The 19,602-nt window shown below is 46.8% G+C and overlaps 1 protein-coding gene across 14 annotated transcripts in view; it reads right to left on the minus strand.

Moving 5' to 3' along the window:
- The window catches only part of LOC147106116 (voltage-dependent calcium channel subunit alpha-2/delta-4-like), an 888,222-nt gene that overhangs the window by 600,097 nt on the left and 268,523 nt on the right, over nt 1-19,602 (minus strand). For all 14 annotated transcript variants that reach the window (XR_015081361.1, XR_015081362.1, XR_015081363.1 and 11 more), the window contains one exon: nt 498-575. Coding sequence is in view for 11 of the 14 variants with exons in the window: in XM_086008903.1 (XP_085865029.1) it covers nt 498-575 (78 nt within the window). In the remaining 3 variants the exon portion in view is untranslated. The remainder of the gene's footprint in view (nt 1-497; nt 576-19,602) is intronic.

A 19,602-nucleotide genomic window follows, 5' to 3' on the forward strand; every position in this document is an offset into this window, starting at 1 on the left:
GAGGCCTTGGAAGAGCATCCAAGACTGAAACATTTCAAATTTTTTTGGTCTTTTTACATGACTTTTCCACATATCATGTGCCATCTACCCTATTGTGAACTTTACTCCACTTATTTTTTCTCATGAAGATAAGTTATGCATAAATACCACAATGTAAACTCGATGGATTTGTCAAATCTGGCAAACAGGAAGACCTAGTAGATTTAGTGAATCCAGCAGGTTTACACTGCTGTCAATTCCATCAGATTTGTGTGTAGTCAATGCCAACATTTATTTAAGGCTTGGACTAAAGTACCTTCTCTCCTGGATCAGCAGCATAGGAACAATCGTACCCTACACAATAGTTGATCATCTCTATCTGTATCTATTCCTGTAACTTCCAATTCCATTCCCAAAGAGGTTTTTATCCTGTTTGTATTGGCATTGTCTGATGTTTAACACTGCAAAGCATATACAAACCAAGTCTGAGCAGAGAGAAGGTGAAGACGGGTACTCACAGTTTCGTTCTTTCTGCTGAAGACTGGCATTGCCACCGTCGTCATGAGGAGCAGACTCTGTGCTGCTGATTGAAATAGCTGTCATATAAACAGATGATCAGATATTAGTGAAAGAAAATAGGAATGAATTCAAGGGCAACAACAGATGGACAGGGCATGAAAGTTGTACTTCAACACCTCTGATAATAACACAGGTCTCAAGTAAAATAGATTGCATGAAATTATGTCTAGGTTAACACTTAAAAACGTGATGGTTATAAGAGATGTGAAAATGTTCTAAAGTAATCTTATATACTGTGCATAGAAAACTCTAATCAGGAGATGTCAGGCAGCACTTTTAGGGGGAATGGGAATACTTTCACTTCATGCAGTGCTTGCGATTAAACAGTGGTTGAAATTCCTGAATAAAAAGGTTCCCTGTTTCTCCTGCCAACTCCCCAGGTGAGATGCATGATCCAGATGTACTGGGTTGCAAAACACTGCATGAGCTAACAAATGATAGGATTGCTTTCTGAAACCCATACTGTTAAGAGACCTCTTAGCTCAAGAAGCCTATGCACACTAAACCTGCAGCGAGAGAAAGGAAAAGAAAACAGTGACACTTTTTGTAGAATTGCAGTGTTACAAGGCGACTTTCTCCAGGCAATTCAGAAAGGGTTGCATTGGTGAGTTACCTGCAAAAATGTGATACTTTGACTTTTCCTTCTTTAAGTTAACAAAATTCTCTTTGTGACCTGTTGAAGAAAGTTCTGGCCACTTTGTTAATGAAACACTGTTCCAGTCTTGAGCTGTGGATATACACAACTAACTTCATGCAGTTCACACTATTCACATACAACACAATGATAAATACACACAGCACAGCACAGTACAAGGCAATAACTATTGAATTCAGAACACAACATACGATAATGACAGCACATGCTGTGAGTAGTGGTTACCTCCTTGGACTGTAGCAGTTAGCAGTGATGAGGATGATAGGGTAGCGATGAGGGGTAGCGATGAGGTGGAAGCAGAACAGGATAATGGCAATGGGGGGTGGGACGGGAGGAGAGTAAATTACAAGTAAGAACAGCAGACAGAATAAAAGGTCACATTAACCAGCAAAGTGATATTAAAACAATAACTAAAAATGACTAAGCAAATGCGATAGCAATGTGACATTAAAATACACCACAGGTTTGCTCCACCTAACTTCCAGGAGGAAGATATTCATATTAAGTATTGGGGCAGTAATTCCTCCCCAAACGCGTGAGTACGGAAGGGGTACTCACGCGTCTGGCCGGAGGAAATGCCGGTTTTCAGCATGCACAGCGCATGCGCTGAAAACCGGCATTTCCTCTCCTCTAACCCAAGAGGTGAAGAGGCTAGCGCATGCGCTGTAGGGGGCAGCGCGTGCATCTTGGATTTCCTCTGTTTTGGGGGATTTGCGCATGTGTAAAGGCCTCCGGTCTTTACGCTTGTAAAAAGCACCCGTAAGTATTTATTTTTACAGGTAAGTGGTGTTTTAGTGCAACTTAGAAATTTTTTTCCCACAGGTTTATTATTTTAAAGAATCTACAATAAGGTAAGTTTAGTTTTAGACCCTTTTTATTAAAAATTTATTTTTTTCAAAAAAAAAATTATTGTTTAAATTTTTTTTAAACTTATTTATACTTAATTTAACGATTGGGATGTTTTTTTAAATGTTATTTAAAGTTTAAGTAGTGTTTTGGGGTGCAGTACTTCTCATGAGTTTGACAGTTCTTACTCTCAAACTTTTGAATGAAGTTTCCCCTCCCCTGATTGGCTGAACAGTGCTCACCTGATCCCAGCCGGCACATCGCACTAACTACGCCGCTGGGTCAGGTTAGCACAGCGCGCCGACATCAGAACCAGGCCACTGACAGGAAATCCACTGCGGGCCAGGTTTCAGATGTTGGCGCGCCGGGTAAGTGCACATCGGGGGCTTGCACGCGCGGCAAGCCCCCGACACCAAGTTCTGGGCCATTATCTTTTAAGTTACTAATAAATTCTTCTTCTTCTTAGGCAGTCCCTCGGGAACTGAGGATGACTTGCTTCCACGTTAAAAATGAGTTCGCAGGTGACTGATGAGTCCAATGCGGGACCTACAGTCTCTGTCACAGGTGGGGCAGACGGTGGTTGAAGGGATGGGTGGGTGGGGTGCTTGGGTTGACGTGCGCTCCTTGCGCTGCCTGCGCTTGGCTTCCGCTTGCTCCCGGCGAAGAGACTCGAGGTGTTCGGCGCCTTCCCGGATGCTTCTCCTCCACTTTGTGTGGTCTTGGGCCAGGGATTCCCAGGTGTCGGTGGGGAAGTTACACTTTTTCAAGGAGGCCTTGAAGCGTTTCTTCTGCCCACTTGGGGCTCTCTTGTCGTGTCGGAGCTCCGAGTAGAGCGCTTGTTTTGGGCGTCTCGTATCGGGCATGCGGACGATGTGACCCGTCCATCGGAGCTGATCAAGCGTGGTCAAAGCTTCGATGCTGGGGATGTTGGCCTGAGCGAGAACACTGATGTTGGTGCGCCTATCCTGCTAATGGATTTGCAGGATCTTGCGGAGGCAGCATTGGTGGTACCTCTCCAGTGCTTTGAGGTGCCTGCTGTATATGGTCCATGTCTCTGAGGCATAAAGCAGGGCGGGTATCACTGCTGCTCTGTAGACCATGAGCTTAGTGCCGGGTTTGAGGTCCTGGTCTTCAAACACTCTCTTCCTCAGGCGACCGAAGGCTGCACTGGCACACTGAAGGCGGTGTTGGACTTCGTCATCGACGTCTGCCCTTGTTGACAGTAGGCTCCCAAGGTATGGAAAGTGGTCCACGTTGTCCAAGGCCTTGTCGTGGATTTTGATAATCCCATGCTCTCGTACGCTTCGGTGAAGGTGTTGATGATGGTTTGGAGTTCGACCTCCGAGTGCTGACGCAAGCGTCGTCTGCATACTGTAATTCGACAACAGAGGATGGGATGACCTTGGATCTGGACTGGAGGCGACGAAGGTTGAACAGTTTCCCATTTGTTCTGTAAATTAGCTCCACTCCAGTGGGGAGTTTACTGAGGGTGAGATGGAGCATTGCAGCAAGGAAGATCGAGAAGAGCGTTGGTGCGATGACATAGCCTTGCTTGACCCCGGTTCGTACATGGATTGGGTCTGTGGTGGAACCGTTGGTCAGGATCACGGCTTGCATGTCATTGTGAAGCAGGCGGAGGATGGTGACAAACTTTTGAGGACAGCCGAATTTGAGGAGAACACTCCATAATCCCTCACTTGACAGTGTCGAAGGCCTTTGTGAGATCAAAGAAGGCCATGTACAGTGGTTGGTGCTGTTCCCTGTATTTCTCTTGTAATTGACGTGCGGTGAAGATCATGTCCATTGTGCCCCTTAGTGGGCGGAATCCGCATTGCGACTCTGGGAGGAGCTCTTCGGCCACTGGGAGAAGGCGATTGAGGAGGATTCTTGCGATGACTTTCCCTGTGGCAGACAGCAGGGAACCTCCTCTGTAATTACTGCAATCGGACTTGTCACCTTTCTTGAAGATGGTCACAGTTACGGCATCTCTGAGATCCCCTGGCATGCTCTCCTCCTTCCAGATAAGAGAAATTAGTTCTTTGACCAGAGAAACCTACCTCTTTGACCAAGCTTTTGGTTACCTGTCCTAATATCTCCTTATGCGGCTCGGTGTCATGTTTTGTCCGAATACGCTCCAGTGAAGTGCCGTGAAACATTTTATTATGTTAAAGGTGCTATATTATTGAGCAGCATAGGTTCTATGAGCAAACCTATGCAGCAACCCTTCTCTTAGGTGAGAATATGGATTGTAGATAAACCTGTAGCAGGTCCCCCCAGTCTCCTCTCTTCTGCTGTTTAAGTTCCCCTGGCTCTAATAGTGGGTGCATTTTATCCCCAACAGCAAGTTCAAGCTGCAAGGTTAGTTACCTGAGCCCACTGCCCATCCCCCAACCATGCCTTAGTACAATAGACCCCTTTGTTTTGGGTCTTCCCTTCCCCCCCCTCCTCTTTTTTTCTCTCTCTCCCACATGGCAGCTGTCTCATCCTGCCAGTACACTTCACACCTAATCTGAGCCGTCTTTTGTCTCCACTGTCCTATTACCATCTCATCTGGTTTTGAATACGTCTTTACTTCTTTTGTTCTATCGCAGCCCTGCCTTCGATCTATTTTATTTCCTTTCCAGTTTTGAAAAAGGGTTTCGACCCGAAACGTTGACTCTAATTTCTCTCCACGGATGTTGCCTGACCTGCTGAATTTTTCCAGCATTTTCTGTTGTTATTTCCCCAACCATGCCTGTTCTTTGTTCTCAGTGAGCACTGGCTCTTCACTTAAACTAATAAATACACCCATCCCATCATACAATAAGTAACAGAACTTTAAAACGCGCAGGTCTCCCCTTTCCCAGGAGACGCTGGCTTGGATTTCTCTCTGTTTCCAGATCCTGCTGGATTGGTGGAGGTACCAAAGATGGACAGCACAAAAATCAGGGCACAACTTGCTCTGCACTTTCATAACAATTGTACATGCAGCTACAGCTGTCCTGGGGTTTTCCATCTCAGGTTCCACATCATTTCATTTACTGGATGGCTTCATCAACTTAGGCTATGCAGCTGAAATGAAAAGACATCCCTGACTCCTTATAGTCCTGTTCAGTACCAGAGGAGCCCAGCCAGCACCAAGCATGACAAGCTGATGTGATCTCCAGCAAAGTTGGACCAAACATGTAGTAAAGGAATAACAATAGAAAATGCTGTAAACACTCAGCAGGCCAGGCAGCATCCATGGAGAGAGAAACAGAGTTAACGTTTCAGGTTTGTGACCCTTTGTCCTAAAGTAAAGGACCTGTGCTGAAAGGGAGGCCAAGTGTTGCCTCCCAGGTATGAGTGCAGCAATTCCTCAGAACCAAGTGCTGGACAGTACTATTGGACCTCTTACAAACCAAAGCAATGCAGTGATAAAATGTAATGGAAGGATCCTGGGAATAGAGTGCCAGCAAGACAGAGAGTGACACCAGTTCTAGGAGATTTCAAAAGCCAAGCTGCATAAAAAAATACCTTGCACTCTTTACTGTTTACCTGCAAGCAGATTTCCTTACATTGTTTCTCATTCATTACAAACAAAGAATCTTTATTATTTATTTTTGAAAATACATTTTGTTCTGATTTTAGTGCAGTCACAGGAATACTTTCAGAGGGAGAAAAAACATTCTCCTTGGTCAGAGAGTGAAAGAGGGCACACGATGTTCATGTTCTGAAGCATTTTCTCCATGGAATTGAAGTTACACTGTTGAATTAATAGTGCATGGCCACTTAATGTGTTTTACTGAAATGTCTTAGTTTGCTATTCTGGTAGAGGTGTTAACTAACTTGTTTTAAACAGGTTAACCCTTCTGCTAAAGTAGGTCACAAAGGAATTCAGTTAACTGTGTTAAGCTTTTGAACACTTTGATACCACAGTGTAATTTCAAGGCCTATGTCTTTTATTTGTATGATTAGTTATTAATTATTTTATTAATTTCTTCTCGTTCTGCAAAACATCTCCCAACAGCAGAGAGAAGTTCTGTTTCTTCTATTACACACGTTACTACTCCAGTCACTAAACAACAGCTTATTCTCTGCCTTACTGTGAGTATCATGGGAGATCCACTAATTTTTTTAAATAATTTTTTTGACATTTTACTGTCTTCACTTTTTCCTCTGTGTTCTTGCATATTTGTATGCATTGAATGAGCAATTAGTAGGCCTTTATTTTGACAGAAGTACAGTGAACAGTGAGGAGGAGAGTGATAGACTTCAGGAAGACATAGACAGGCTGGTGAAATGGGCAGACACGTGGTAATTAAATTTAACACAGAAAAGTGTGCAGTGATACATTTTGGTAGAAAGAATGAGGAGAGGACATATAAACTAAATGGTACAATCCTGAAGGGGATGCACGAACAAAGAGACCTGGAGGTATGTGTGCACAAATCGTTGAAGGTGGCAGAGCAGGTTGGGAAACCAGTTAAAAAGGCTTACGGGATCCTGGGCTTCATGAATAGAGGTATAGAGTACAAAAGCGTGGAAATTATGATGAACCTGTATATAACACTGGTTCGGCCCCAACTGGAGTACTGTGTCCAATTCTGGGCATCATACTTTAGGAAGGATGTGAAGGCCTTAGAGAGGGTGCAGAAAAGATTTATGAGAATGATTCCAGGAATGAGGGACTTCCATTACATTGATAGACTGGAGAAGCTGGGGCTGTTCTTCTTGGAGAGGAGAAGATTGAGAGGAGATTTGATAGAGGTGTTCAAAATCATGAGGGGTCTGGGCAGAGTAGCTAGAAGGAAACTGTTCTCATTGGCAGAAGGATTGAGAACCAGAGGACACAGATTTAAGGTGATTGGCAAAAGAACCAAAGGCGATGTTAGAAAAATCTTTTTTACACAGCGAGTGGTTAAGATCTGGAATGCACTGACTGAAAGGGTGGTGGAAGCAGATTCAATCACGGCTTTCAAAAGGGAGTTGTATAAGTATCTGAAGGAAAGAAATTTGCAGGGCTACGGGGAAAGGGCGGGGGAGTGGGACTAGCTGAAGTGCTCTTGCAGAGAGCTGGCATGGGTTCGACAGGCCGAATGGCCTTCTTCCATGCTGTAACCATTCTCTGATTCTATGATCAATTTGTCATCTCTCATAGCATTCACAAATCTGGAACACTAACTGGCTATTTTCTTTACACTGCCCATTCATGAGAGGAGCTATATCAATCTTTAACTCTTCCAAGATAGGCAATGCAACATAACCACATTGTTGTACAGGGGGATAACTCTTGCTGAAACATATGAGGCATACCATCATAGTTTTAGTAACAACTAAAGTAATAGAGATCAGTCAGTATTTTTTCAAGTACTCAATAACAACAGTAATTACTGAAACCATTAGCAAGGAATAAAAATACAGAGACCTTTTGAACACTCGCTTTTTCATGTTTTATAGAAAAGACAATCAATCTGTTGGCTGGATAGTTCAGTTTATTTTTTATTCCTGATCCCATTTTTTTTCTTCTCCCCACCAGATATTCTGAATCCATTGACAGAGTGGATTCTGATTTTCAGCTGATTCCCGTGTCGGCTCCAATGTGCATTCTGTAGTTTGCACAATTTACCAGTGTGTCATTTTGTTTCTTAACAAGTTCAGAGATGTTACAGAATCTACAGTATCTACCAGTTAGGAGGGGGCATTCAAACAAATTAAATGAACCAGTAAATTTAAAGACTAGTTGAAAAGTTTAATGGATGTTTCTGGATTCTTCCTTTAAAAACCTGATCAATGGATGTTGGCACACTACTTGACTATGAAGGGCATCACAGTCCAGCTGATCCTGTTCTTACCCACTGTCCACACCCATGTACTTCCCACCAGGGTCACTGTATAATGATCAGGAGCAACAACCCAGACTGATTTTTGTCATTTCTAACGGGGGGATATTGAGGTTGACTGTTGAACCCACATCATACCAAAGTTGAGCTCAGCTCTGTCAGAACTAACCAATAACAACAATGGCACCTATAAAACCCCTTTAGTGCAAAAAAAGGTCAAAAGGCACTTCCCAAAAAGGGACAGCAATAGACAGTGAATAAGAGTTAAGAAAATAGTTAGGAGAGGTTATTGAAGGCTTAGTTGAAAGGATACTCTTTGAGGAGACTTTGAACATGCCATGGAATGTATTAGGGTGGAGTGGTTTAGGAGGATGGCTGTGTGGCTGAAAGCTCTGCTACCAATGCTGGAGCAGAGGGAGCAAGAGATGTACAGTAGGCCAGAGTTCGGAGGACGGAGAAGCTGGATAAGGTTACAGCGATCAGGTCGGGTGCGACCATAAAAGGAATTTTAAGTGAGAACTAGGATCTTGAAATTAATGTGTTGGAAATGGGGAATCTGTGGAGCTTGGTTCCAACAAGCGTAATAGGTGAGCATAAATTAGTATGGGATGGAATGAGGACAGCAGAATATTGAACAACGATCGAAACTGGGACCTTCCTGGTCTGCACAGCTCCTGAGGTAGCTGAGCAATAGGAAGAGCTCTAAATATAATTTTTTCCTTCCACACATGCAGGGGTATCATTTGTGTCACACATATATGAAGACCCCTGGAAAATTTTGCTAAACACTTTTCAGTTGTGAAACTTTTCCCTTTTAAAAAGAACATTCTTTTTTATGAGACACAGACTGGTACCTCTCAGTACATTGATCCATAAAACCAGTGAGCTGTGATGCCAGCCAGGCATCCAGAAGCAGCTTGCCGGTCAAGGCCTTCTCAGATGCCAAGCTGGCCCACAGCCAAGTCCTGCAGCTAAGTAGAAACTGATACTTACCCATTCCTCTACAGCCTTTAAGGACCCCTGGTTAGGCTGTGGTACACCCAGAAAAAGTGAGTGGAGCATGCGCTCAGTGACCCTTCTAGAACACTCTCTCCATAAGTCTGGTGGAAGTGCATCGCAAGGGCAGCCAATTAGGCCAGATCTAAGCCTTCCCATGCAGTTTTCATAGGGCCTTATTAGGGGCAGAGCCTTTGTCTACTCCAAACAAGGCCAGCGGCATATGAGAGGACGTGGCCAGGGGCAAGGACACCAATGCCAGGAGTTTCTTCATCTCTCATCCGATCGGTCTTTGGAAGGACAGTACACTGAGAGAAAGCAGGCATACCAGCTTCCGATTAGTAAAAGTTGGCCCATCTGGGTGCCCAGACCTAGATTGTGGTTTGAACCCCTGAAGAGCTGAAAAATCTTCTCAGGATGGGCTCTCCTGGGGTGGTGGGACCTGGCACTCTCTACCGACATTCCTGGTCTTTCTATCATGGTGGGCATTCGAGATACATCCCTCGTGATATAGACATCTGCCCAAGTTCTCTAAATTAGGTGACCCCTCACTGACTCTGCCAACTTTGTTGGGGTCAGCACTGGAGGTCACTGATAAGCAGATCCTGTCAATTATGGTGGAGTCAAAGGCCTGCAGTTTTTCCAGGCCCCTGCTGTCCTGAGAGCTAGTTTGCATTTTTTCCCAGCTGCTGAGCCTCAAGATCTGAACCTCAAAGGACCTGTTTTTTTCATAAGCATCACATTTTGGTGCAGGCATTGGGGACCATGCCAAACATTATGCTGCAGATGGTAGCTCAGATGCAGCTCCTCATGCTAGAAGCCCTCAGGGCAGTTGGTGTCAGGGCGAGGCTGGTTCTGGACTCAAGTGCAGACAGACGAGGCGAGAAGCAGGTATGCAGTCTTAAATAAAAGTACTTTACTAGAATCACACAGGTAAACAGTTACAAACATAGGAGCTCAAGACAAGCTACCACTAGGCAAACGGCTTGTCAAGACTGAGCACAGAGGGAAGAAACCACAGAACTTAAATACAAGCAAAAACAGGTGAAACCAATAAACCTGATAAAAGGCAGTTAAGTAATAAACACAGGAGAAACTAGGAACAATTAGCAAAGGGAAAAAAACAAGTGAAGGTGCCATCTAGGGGTTACTGAGGGAACTAACCGGCACCCTCACAGGACCCCCTCCCCTAGGAACGGCTCCTGACATTCCTCCTGGACGATCAGGGTGGCGATGGCGAAAATCCCTGATGAGTTCAGGATCCAAAATGTCCCGGGCCGGAACCCAGGAACGCTCTTCAGGACCATAACCCTCCCAGTCGACCAGGTATTGAATGGTCCTCCTAACCCGGCGACTATCAAGGAGGCAACGGACAGTGTAGGCTTGCTGACCGTCAATCATGCGGGGCGGGGGGGAGGTCTGGAAGCAGGAACCAAGGAACTGGTAAGTACCGGCTTGAGGTGAGAGACGTGGAACGTGGGATGCATCTTCATCGACCGAGGAAGGAGGAGCCGGTAGGCCACAGGGTTTACTTTTTCCAAAATCCTAAAAGGTCCGATGAACCGGGGAGCCAACTTGCGGGACTCCACATGGAGTGGAAGATTCCGGGTAGACAGCCAGACCTTCTGTCTGGTCTGGAACTGAGGAGCTGGGCGGCGGTGTCGGTCAGCCTGCACTTTCTGCCGAGAAGAAGCGAGCTGCAAGGCGGATCGGACCCTCCTCCAGGTACGGCGGCAGCGTTGGACGAACCCCTGGGCAGCCGGGACTCCTATCTCTCTCTCCTGTTCAGGGAAGAGTGGCGGTTGGAAGCCATATTGACATTCGAAAGGTGAGAAGCCAGTGGAGGAGCTCTGAAGGGTATTGTGCGCATACTCCGCCCAGACCAGATACTTGCTCCAGGTGGAAGGATTGGAGGACACAAAGCTTCTTAGCACCCTCTCCAGATTTTGGTTGGTTCTCTCAGTCTGGCCGTTAGACTGTGGGTGGAACCCAGAGGAGAGACTGACGGAAGCGCCCAGGAGGGAACAAAAAGCCTTCCAGAACCTGGATGAGAACTGGGGACCACGGTCAGAGACAACATCCAGGGGCAAGCCATGGAGGCGGAAGACATGCTGGACAACCAGCTGGGCAGTCTCTCTGGCAGAGGGAAGCTTGACAAGAGGGATGAAGTGAGCAGCCTTGGAAAAGCGATTGACCACAACTAGGATGGTAGTGAATCCCTCAGATGGAGGTAGCCCGGTGATGAAATCCAGGGCGATATGAGACCAGGGATGGCTGGGGATGGGCAAGGGATGCAGGAGACCAAGCGGAGGTTGTTGGGATGTCTTGTTCTGGGCACAGACGGGACAAGCGGAGACAAAGGCCTGGGTGTCAGCTTCAATAGAGGGCCACCAGAACCTCCTCTTAAGGAACTCGAGAGTCCGACAGATCCCAGGATGACCAGTCAATCGAGAAGTGTGCCCCCATTGAAGGACCTGGGCGCGCACCTGACTGGGAACATAAAGGCTATGAGGAGGGCCTCCTCCAGGGTCAGCCTCCTGACGTTGGGCCCCTCGCACCACAGTCTCAATCTCCCATGCGACGGGAGCAACGATGCAGGAACTGGGGATGATAGGTTCCGGGGTCCGGTCCTATTCCGAGGGGTCAAACTGGTGAGAAAGGGCATTCGGTTTGAGGTTCTTAGACCCTGGGCGGTAAGACAGGGGAAAGTTGAACCGGTTAAAGAAGAGAGCCCACTTGGCCTGCCGAGGGTTGAGGCGCTTGGCGCCCTGGATATATGTCAGATTTTTATGGTCGATCCAGACGACAAAAGGATGCTCTGCTCCCTCCAACCAGTGTCTCCACTCCTCCAAGGCCAACTTAACTGCCAAGAGCTCCCTGTTGCCGACATCGTAGTTACTCTCTGCTGGCTTCAGGCGACGGGAAAAGAAGGCACAGGGATGTAGCTTTTGGTCCTTAGGGGAGCGCTGGGACAGGACAGCCCTGACTCCAATATCCGAGGCATCCACCTCTACGATAAAGGGCAGGGTGGGGGTCAGGGTGTACCAGAATGGGAGCAGAGGTGAAGCATTGTTTGAGCTCCTGGAAGGCCCGTTCCGCTTCAGAAGACCAACTGAACCGTAAAGACGAGCCCTTGGTCAATGCGGAGAGGGAGGCGGCAAGGGAGCTGAAGTTGCGGATGAAGCGTCTGTAAAAGTTGGCGAATCCCAGGAACCGCTGAACCTGCTTAACCGACGTGGGACGCGGCCAGTTCAAGACGACTTGAAACTTGCTAGGATCCATCTGGATGCTTCCACAGGAGATGACGTAGCCCAGGAAGGTGACCTTAGAGACGTGGAATTCACATTTCTCAGATTTGACAAAGAGACGGTTCTCCAAGAGCCTCTGCAGCACCCGTCTGACGTGTTGGACATGCTGCTGGGGGGACTTTGAGAAGATGAGAATGTCATCCAAATAAACAAACATGAACTGGTTCAGCAGGTCCCGGAGCACGTCATTGACCAGAGCTTGGAAGACAGCAGGAGCGTTAGTGAGACCAAAGGGCATGACGGGGTATTCCCAGTGACCGCTAGGGGTGATAAAGGCAGTCTTCCATTCATCCCCCTCCCTAATGCGGACCAGGTTGTACGCGTTGTGGAGGTCAAGTTTGGAGAAGATGGTAGCTCCCTGCAGCTGCTCAAACGCTGAAGACATCAAAGGGAGAGGATAGCGGTTCTTAATGGTAATTTTGTTAAGCCCCCGATAGTCTATGCAAGGCCTGAGACCACCATCCTTCTTCTTTACAAAAAAGAAGCCAGCACCCGCTGGGGAGGTGGAAGGGCGAATGAAACCTGTTTCAAGGGCTTCCTTGATGTATTCTTCCATGGAAACATTCTCAGGGCCAGAGAGAGAGTAGAGCCGACACCGAGGGGGGCTAGTGCCAGGCAGGAGATCAATGGCACAGTCGTAGTACCGGTGTGGGGGGAGTGTGGTGGACCGCCTCTTACTAAACACAGCATGGAGGTCCAAATATTCAGGGGGCACATGAGCAAGGTCCAGCTGATCAGCTGGCTCGGGAGAGGAAGGACGGGGCAGACTAGGGAAGACCTTAAGACAGTTGGCTAGACATGAAGGACCCCACTCCAGCACAGTCCCGGTAGTCCAGTCAATGTGAGGGTTGTGAAGAGAGAGCCACGGATGTCCAAGAACGAGAGGCAGCTCAGGTGAATCGATAAGGTGAAACTGCAGCAGCTCTTGATGTCTCTCCCCTACTTGGACATGTAATATTCCGGTGATATGATGAATGCGCCCAGAACCAAGGGGCCTGCCGTCGAGGGCGGTGACTTGTAAAGGCTTGTCAAGGTGGGAGAAAGAAATTTTCAGGCTGTGCACAAGGGTGGCATCGATAAAACAGCCAGCGGCCCCGGAGTGAACAAACGCCTGGAGGTTGTACTGTTGTCCCTCCCAAGAGAGACGAGCGGGAAGCAGGGTTTGGAAGACAGAAGGGGTAGGAGAAGGGATTTGATCTGTCAGTATTTTCCCAATCCTCCTGGCTTTTTCCTGAAGCTCAGGGCATGTGGCTCTGAGTTGGCCAGACAGGCCACAGTAAAGACAACGTCCCTCTCTCAATCTCCTCTGTCTCTCAAACTGGGAGAGCCGAGTTCTGCTGAGTTGCATAGGTTCCTCTTCGGTGCTAACAGGTGGACTCAGGGGTACTTGGAAACTCTTGGTCAGATTCGAAACACCGGAAGATCTCACCTCTGTGGAAGTAGTGAATCTCTTCGCTCTATCATGCTCCTGGAGGCGATTATCCACTCTGATGGCAAGGGAGATGAGCGTGTCAAGGTCCTCCGGAACCTCTCTGGACGCCAGTTCATCTTTGATAGATTCAGAAAGGCCATGAAGAAACGTGGAGCGAAGGGCCTCGGTGTTCCAGCGGCTTTCTGCAGCGAGTGTGCGGAACTCAATGGCGAAGTCGGCTACGCTGCAGTTGCCCTGGCGGAGATTCAAAAGTCTCTTAGCTGCCTCCCATCCACTCACAGGATGGTCAAAGACTTTGCTCATCTCTTCGGCGAAAAGGAGAATGTCCGAGCAGACGAAAGATTGTTGCTCCCAGATAGCGGTAGCCCAGGCGAGAGCTTTTCCCCGAGAGTAGTGATATGATGAACGCTACCTTAGAGCGGGGTGATAGGAACATGGAGGGTTGGAGTTCAAAAACTAGGAAGCACTGGGTCAAGAAGCCGCAACACTTGCCCGGATGACCTGCATAGCGCTCTGGCGCGGGTAGGCGAGGCTCTCGGTGAGTCTGGAGGTCGGCGACCGGTGGGGTAGTACCCAAAGGAACTGACTGAGGAGGAACATCCTGAGCAGAAGCCACAGCGGCTGGGTGTTGAATGGTCTGAGTCCACGTATTTACCTTGTCCGAAATGCTTTGGAGAAGTTGCTCAAGGCGGCCGAGGAAAGCACCTTGATGGGAGAGAATAGAACGAAATTCTTCCATCACTGCTGAGTCCATACTGGCTCAGTCTTGCTGTCAGGGCGAGGCTGGTTCTGGACCCAAGTGCAGACAGACGAGGCGAAAAGCAGGTATGCAGTCTTAAATAAAAGTACTTTACTAGAATCACACAGGTAAACAGTTACAAACATAGGAGCTCAAGACAAGCTACCACTAGGCAAATGGCTTGTCAAGACTGAGCACAGAGGGAAGAAACCACAGAACTTAAATACAAGCAAAAACAGGTGAAACCAATAAACCTGATAAAAGGCAGTTAAGTAATAAACACAGGAGAAACTAGTAACAATTAGCAAAGGGAAAAAAAGCAAGTGAAGGTGCCATCTAGGGGTTACTAAGGGAACTAACCGGCACCCTCACAGTTGGTGCTTCTCTCATGTCTTCTCAGATTGCGGTCATAGAGCCCTGCAGTTCCAGTGTGAAATGAACTGTCTTTTCCGGCATTGACAGGCTTAGGGATCAGTTACAGAGAATCAAGCGCAGGTCATTACAAATCTCACTGATGCCATTAGGTCTGCTATAATGCTGATCATATTCCATGGTGAAGCAGTGCCCAACAACATGGCTGGATTGGGAACAGATGATGGTTCTGTCTCTGAAGACAGTAAACAGAATTGGACTTTCCAGCTATCCCCCTCTCATACCTGCACAGGTGCCAGAAAACCTGCAGATCCAAACTGCTCATGCAATAGTAGAAATAGCACAGCCCCACAGTTCAATTCAGGTATGTACATTTAGGAATTTCCTGGGTTTGAGGTGGCCTATGTGTCTGAGTCTTATGATTAAAAAATAATTACAGATGAGGTAGACCATTCAGCCCCTCTTAATTCATCTATTCAGAAAGACCCTATAACCTCCCTGTTGGAGCATCTAATTGCTTCTTAAATGATTCCAGGGTTTTCTCCTCCATTAATCTATCTAGAAATCCATTCCATATTTTCATCAGTCTTTGCATGCCTTTCAGTCTTGCTGACATTAGGCTGCAAAGAATTCTGGCTCATTCATAACTTGATGTTGGACAGGCCGGATTCTGTCCTGTTTAAGTGTTGCTCCAATTTCAAGTCGGAGGTGGCGGGGAATTTTCCGCCTGTTCCCCCTCCCTCTTTAATGGAGCAGATCTGGGAGTTTCCAGGCTACCCTGGAAATTCCACCCATAATGTTCTTGTCAGGCTTTAATGGATTTCTCTCTGCTGAGAAGCAGTGTGAGTAATGTTGGGGTCATTGTAAAGGGCCCAGGACTAAGAACCTGGAAGAGGAAGAATTCCAAGTAGCTAGCTATAGAAGGACTGGCAGATGTCAAGGAGCATCCTCAGATAAAAGTTGATAAGTAGTTTACAATGAAAGAAAAATATAATATAAAAAGGGATTGAAAACTGGGGATGGTCCCTTACTATTGTGCACATTGGATCATTCTGGAACTCTGCAGAGATGGTAATTTAACAGGATGGAGAAGTCTTCAAAGGGCTGAATATGATCAATAAGAGTAAGCAGGGGAAGGCAGTAGTTTTTTCCCCACTTCCACATACACCTGTGCCTCAAGTTAATGTTGGAGTTTCCAGAGCTCAGTGATCTACTAATTGTTTTGTATCAGATTTAATCTACTGTACATGAAAAGGATTTAAAGAATGAGCGGATTTACAGCAGAATCTGGGTCACAATCACAACCAGGTTAGATTTCATCATTGCAAAAGTTAGCACCCATTTTATTAATATTCAGTGTTAGCCTGCAGGAAACACAGCTCCTCCCTCCCAGCTATCTTCATATTATAGCTAGTGAAGAGCTAATAACAACTTGATCAGACCATTTGAAAATAATGCACCATCAAATTTAATTCAGAAGATTCATGAGACAACCTAATACATAACAGGGGCTTGAAACTCATTGCCATATTCAGTGTATCATCAGCAGCAACAGATGTATGATTTAAACTACGGAAAGTGGGGCATAAATTCAACATTGTTGCATAGTTTAAATGAGTCTTGATATCTGGTTCAATATTCCTTGCATGTCTCATTGTTCCTGCTTTGTTCAGGCGCTGCCCACTTCTCCTGTACCAGATTTTTTAGTCCTGAAAATATTCCGTTACTTATGAAAGTAACATCTTTATTTTTACAGTAGATTGCCAGCTGTTGGATCCGTGATTCAGAGAATATGCTGTTATAAAATAATCACACGGATGCTGCACATTAACAATAAACAGGTCTTTACTGGAGGAGGGTAGTCTCAAAACAGGGGGTACAGAGGCATGCGCAAAGCTTATATACCGGTGTGGTCACTGCCGGTACTACAGTATACAGGAGCTGTAAAAGTAGTTCTGACTTAAAGGCACATACACTACAATTCCTACCCTTTTAGATTAGTAGTACCCCTAATATTCAAATAACAATTAACATTTCAACATGTACATTAAACAACAAAAGTCCATTTATAGATTCAGTCTTTGGGGCGGCTTCCTGACCCTTTCGGGATAGCGCCTTTCCGGAGGTTCTTGTTCTTGGTGCAGAGGCGATTCTGTCTCCTTTTCATCGGGTAGTTCATCGGGTTCCACTGCTAATGGGTCTGAAGTAGATGCTACCGGTATGTCGGGTTCATCCCCAGGTACTCGAGACATGGGGTTGACGCGTTCCTGTGACGCTAAGATCTGATCGACGTGGCGTCTCACAATGTTCTCCCCGACATCCACTGTGTACATTAATGGCCCCTGCCTTGTACATATCATTCCGGGTTGCCATTTCTCTGTTCGATAGTCACGGGCCAAGACTGGTTGTCCTACACTGAAGCTCCTTGTCGGCTTCTCATTGATATGTTGGAATTGTTTGTCCTCAACATTTCTTCGCACATTTGGTCTGAGCAAGTCCAGACGAGATCTCAACCTTCGGTTAAAGAACATCATGGCCGGGGTCTGGTTGGTAACTGCATGTGTCGCGTTTCGGTAGCCTAATAAGAAATTGTCCATCTTATGCTGTAGTGGAATTTCATCGTCGCACATGGCCTTTATCGCCTTCTTAAAGGTTTGTACGAACCTCTCAGCCAATCCATTTGTGTCTGGATGATACGGGGCGGATGTGTAATGCCTTACCCCATTCCTTCTCATAAATTTTTGGAACTCGTCGGACACAAACTGTGGTCCATTATCAGAGCAAATCTGCTCTGGCAAACCGTTTCTGGCAAATATGGTCCGTAGGACTGCAATCGTTTTCTCTGTAGTGGTTTAAGACATTTTTATCACCTCAGGCCACTTTGAATGAGCATCCACTGCTATTAAGAACATTGAGTCCATGAATGGACCAGCGAAATCAATATGCACCCTTTGCCATGGAGAGGAGGGCCACTCCCATGGGTGTAGAGGGGCATGTGGTGGTGCATTTTGGACCTTCTGGCATCCTAAGCAGCTTTTAGTTAGGTCTTCGATTTGTTGATCGATTCCCGGCCACCACACATAAGCCCTAGCAAGGCTTTTCATTTTCACTCCCCCCAGATGATCTTCATGTAGCTCATTTAGCACTCTCTCCCTTAACTTGGGTGGAATCACCACTCTGGATCCACACATCACTGTCCCCTGGCATACTGACAGCTGTTCTCTTCTGGATGAGAATGCTGGCAACAGTGAGTCGCCATGTGTTGGCCATCCCCTCACCGTCAATTCATATACCCGCGACAGCGTCGGATCATTTCGGGTCTCCTTCTCTATATCCGCGTTTGTTACTGGCAGTCGTTCAATTATTGACGAATAAGATATCTCGATTGGGTCCACTGCTGGTGCTTCCTCCACAGTAGGCAGTGGCAGGCGCGATAGCCCACCAGCGTTCCCATGCTGTTTCGTGCCTTTATATTCTATTTCATATTGATTCGCCCCTAGAAACAGGGACCATCTTTGTAACCGCTGTGCAGTCATCACTGGAACGCCGTTCCTGGATTAAAGATGGAGACAAGTGGTTGGTGGTCAGTCAGCAAGGTGAACTTCTGCCCATGCAGATAGTGGTTGAATTTTTTTACTCCCCATTCTAGGCTGAGGGCCTCCCTGTCAATCTGGGCATAGTTGCGCTCGGCTGAGGTTAGTGACCGAGACGCAAAGGCTACTGGCCTCTCCAACCCGTCTGGGAATTTGTGCGACAGCACCGCTCCAATACCATAGGGTGATGCATCACATGCCAAACGAATTGGTAGTGCTGGGTTGAAATGGGCCAACACCTCTTTTGATGTGATCAATTCCTTACACTTCTGGAAAGCTCGTCTACGTTCTTCATCCCACTTCCATGGTACCCCTGTTTGCAGTAGGGTGTTCAGTGGGTGTAATACCGTAGACAAATTTGGTAAGAATTTGTGGTAGTAGTTTACCAGCCCGAGGAACGACCTCAGTTGTGACACATTTTCCGGTGCTGGAGCCTTGACTACTGCCTCAATCTTGTCAGGGGACTTATGTAACCCCTCTTCATTGATGACGTGGCCACAATACAAGATCTGTTTCTGGAAAAACTCGCACTTGTGGCGATTAGCTCGTAGCCCATATTCCTTTAATCTGGTGAGCACCTTCTCCAAGTTGGCGAGGTGATCACCGTCATTTTCGCCCGTGACCAAGATGTCATCCAAATAACACTGGGTCCCTGGAATCCCTTGCAGGACCTGATCCATCGCCCTTTGCCAGATAGCCGGAGCCGAGGCTACTCCAAACACCAGCCGGTTGTATTGGTAGAGACCTTTATGAGTGTTGATCGTAAGGTATTGTTTTGAAGCTTCTTCTACCTCCATTTGCAAGTACGCCTGGGCTAGATCAATTTTGGTGAAGCATTTACCTCCAGATAGCGAGGCGAAAATATCCTCAATTCGTGGAAGGGGATATTGTACCTTGTGAAGGACTGGGTTCACTGTCACCTTAAAATCCCCACAGATGCGGACCTTCTTTGGTTCCCCAGGCGTATTACTCAATGACCTCTTCATTACAGGAACGATGGGTGTAGCCCACTCGCTCCAGTCCACTTTGGACAGTACTCCTGAACATTCCAACCCTTCCAGCTCTGCTTCAACAGCTGGTCTGATCGCATAAGGCACTGGTCTGGCCTTCAGAAACTTTGGGCTTGCATTTTCCTCTATTTTAATCATTGCTGTTATTCCTTTTAGTGTTCCTAGTCCCTCCTGGAACACTTCTTTTGCGTCGGTTAGCATTTTTGACAGCCGTCCAGGTGTGATGTCGTCATCCTTTTTGCCCTCAACCTCCAGTGCCTGTATGGAATGCCAATCTAATTGTATCTTCCGG

Source organism: Somniosus microcephalus, chromosome 16, assembly GCF_052327205.1.
Source record: "Somniosus microcephalus isolate GS21.2 chromosome 16, FLI_Smic_1.0, whole genome shotgun sequence".
In the NCBI taxonomy this organism is placed as follows: domain Eukaryota; kingdom Metazoa; phylum Chordata; class Chondrichthyes; order Squaliformes; family Somniosidae; genus Somniosus; species Somniosus microcephalus.